This window comes from Ciona intestinalis, unplaced genomic scaffold (genome assembly GCF_000224145.3).
Source record: "Ciona intestinalis unplaced genomic scaffold, KH HT000131.2, whole genome shotgun sequence".
NCBI lineage: Eukaryota > Metazoa > Chordata > Ascidiacea > Phlebobranchia > Cionidae > Ciona > Ciona intestinalis.
The window spans coordinates 6189-9352 of record NW_004190453.2 but is presented as its reverse complement, the minus strand read 5'-3'; the positions used below and the strand labels follow the sequence as shown (position 1 = coordinate 9352).

The window sequence follows — 3164 nt, the reverse complement described above, 5'->3', positions numbered from 1 at the left end:
AAAAGCAGCAGACGGTTGACCTTTTTCTCAGCATGTGCTGTCAATTCGCATCGTTAGTTCGATTACCGAGCGATAAAACCGCGTTATCTCGAACTTCCTTGTGTGCTGCTTGACTAAAATTAATGACTAAAAAGTTATGGAGATTATTTGCAACAACATTCGTTTCCATAAAGCTTAACGAGACTGCGAATGGTTGAATTTACAGTTTCATTTTGAATATAATAGACCGGGTAAAGACGGAGTATTTTTTTCTTTTATATTCATATTTAGTTGTAAACACAGAATATATTGGCGAGTTATAAAACCGTATCCTTACGGCATATTCCTCATCTCACAGTTTTATATGCCTTGCTGTCTGTTTTACATACAATTTTAAGAAGGCTCTGGGTACACATCGATGCCTGTCAAGTCCTGTTTGTATAGACGGTTAGAAGCTCATAAAAAGTTATATAGGTGACGCACCATCCCAATGGCTGTCATTTTTGAATGAATGTAACCTATTTATCCTCGCGTAACGGAAAACGGGTATTAATACACCTCGTTCCAGCCTACGACTTATCACGTATGTTACTTTGTAGGACGTATAGGTAGTTGTTTTTGGAAATTTTTTCATTTTTTATGTATGGCTGGCTACCCATTAGTGACCACTGGGTTGAAGCAACTGCCATTAGGTTTCCTGCCCAAGAACACATGTACACCTGTAATGGTAGCAGCGACGAGCCAAATTGGACAGCCCCAGTAAGATACCGCTATGTTGGTACAAATTGGCCCACGTTGGCCACAATACATAGTAGGGTGGAGGTAAATGGGACATCTTTTCATTCTAGTTTTCGGTTCCTTTTGGTAGTAAACAAAGAACATTTAAAGAACTGTATAGTAGGGTGAGGAAAGATGGGACACTTTTTCATTTTATTTTCTTTATATATTTGGTACTAAACAGAGAATATTCAAACAAATATATAACCATATCTTTGCGAATCCCCATAGGCATAGACCATTGTTAATCGTTTAAAACACGGTCAGGATAATATTAATTGGATATTGTGTACTAAAGATGTCCTATCTTACCCCACAGTACCATATATTGCAAATAAACGTCCATAATTGCACATACATAGTCGGTAGATACGACAGTATAGTACAGCTTATAACAAAAGGAAATCGTGACAGCTGTGTATTGATTTCCGATCGGAAATAATTCTATTATATTTTTGAACTGAATAAAAACACTTCAAAACAGCTAAGTTATTCTGCGCTCTACTATACAGAAAAATACGCGCGCAAGTTTTTATTTTTTAAATCTCTATGTTGATAGTATATACTGTGGGTTAAAACCCATGTTTCCTCATGATGTTTTAAACAATAAACAACGATAAGTAATATTTATATTCTTTGTTATTTACTACCAAATGTGACGATAAAATACAACGAAAACGTGTCCCATCTTCCCCACCCTTCCATAAGTTAATTCACTCCTGTTTTTGAAAATATTGTACCGAGTGTTTAAATTTGAAATGAAAATGGTGATACTTTTGTAGTCTATGCAACTTACTTGATAAAGTAAACTGCCAGAGTTATGGGTGAACTCTGACCCAAACTCCAGCACCTTTGGCCAGAAGGGACCTAACCCATTATGAAAAGGGCTGCTACAGTCGTTTACAGAGGAAAAATAGTAAATCTAGCGACTTCATCACTGAATCGTTCGAGTGTTATAGTAGGGTGGGAAAGACGAGACGCATTAAACTATTAACAACCGTCTATGGGAGTCATGAGGATACGGTATGTTCTTTCTTTACTTAATGGGACAAGAAAATAGAGTTAAAAGGTGTCCCGTCTTCCCTCGCACTACTGTATAGGTTTTATGACGATTATTGCATCATAATAATATTTATACAAATTACCATAAAATCAAGTTGGTACCGGTGTTTTATTTCGAAACATTGGTGAATTTAGTAAATACACATATTGTTAATGTAGTTGCAGTGTATTATGTCCAGTTGTGTAGATTGTGCATTTTCCGGTAAGGTGAAAATAAAGCTAAAAGCGCTGATAAAAATATATAACTCTGTTATTAAAGCAAAAAGCTAGTAGGAGATTTTCAACTGGTGTAAGGCACACGCGGTAGCAAGTAACAATATGTTAATATACAAGGACAACTTTTGAACCAAAGCTCATTTGCAATCAGTTTTCAAGGCGATGGATTTTGCACAATATGGGTTATAAGTTCGGGTATACATAATGGCTTCTTCAATTCAGCAGCCGAGTTTTTTTAGGTCAGTTTATGTATTTGTGACTTCTCTTTGCATGGCTTGCATCTCTGGTTGTTGCAGGTAGTCCATGCTACCAGTTTCAACGGATTCTTGTACAATTGCAAGGCATGGGACGCAACACCATAGCAGGCAATCCACCCAGAACGACCCTTCAATGCCCTGAGAAAAAAATCTGTTGTAAAATTTTCCGGTATGCAAAGATTGGACGTATATTAGGCTACTTTGGGGTAGGATTGGGCATTTCCTGATCGCGTTTAAACAATTAATAACAAAGTTCTTTTAGAGTCGCGGAGTTATAGTTATATTTTCTGTACATGCTTTTTGTTTACAAATGCAACCAGAAAAGAGAATGAAAACATGTACTTTTTACCCCTATAATTCAAAGAGTATTAACCTTAATATTTTTGAGTGTTGGCGCCAAACACCTACACGTCAGCAAACATATGCAGTTATTGTCACCGTTTATTAAATAATTCCCCAGTAAAACTGCATTTAACTATTGTCATAAAACATACTCGACATTACAAGTCTTAAAATAAACATAATTTAGTTCCACTTCAAGTATATGAAAGCAAGGGTTTGGTTCATTAGTTTTATGGAGGGGCTAAACGGTGGCGATAAACAAGTCAGCTCTAGCGTGTTTAAATCAATTGTACCAAATGTAAAATTGAAAAATCTCAGCTTTTACACAATTGAATTTTTGCCTGTACTTACATAATAAACAGTGGGGTGGGCGAAAATGGGACACTTTTTAATCATATTTTCTCGTCTTATTTAGCGGTGAACAAAGAACATTTACAGAGTTATAGAACTGTACCCTCACGACTACCATAGACCGTAGTAAATGATTTAAACGCGATCAGGATATTTAGATAAAATAGTAGGGTGGGGGAA

At 36.2% G+C, this 3164-nt stretch overlaps 1 protein-coding gene across 1 annotated transcript in view; it reads right to left on the bottom strand.

The window, feature by feature from the left end:
- Positions 1-1908: 1908 nt before the first annotated feature.
- LOC100185366 (cell number regulator 10) overlaps positions 1909-3164 on the bottom strand; it is a 5989-nt gene continuing 4733 nt past the window's right edge. The window contains exon 2 of the mRNA XM_009863398.3: positions 1909-2429. Within this exon, the coding sequence (XP_009861700.1) occupies positions 2280-2429 (150 nt within the window). The 3' untranslated portion in view covers positions 1909-2279. The remainder of the gene's footprint in view (positions 2430-3164) is intronic.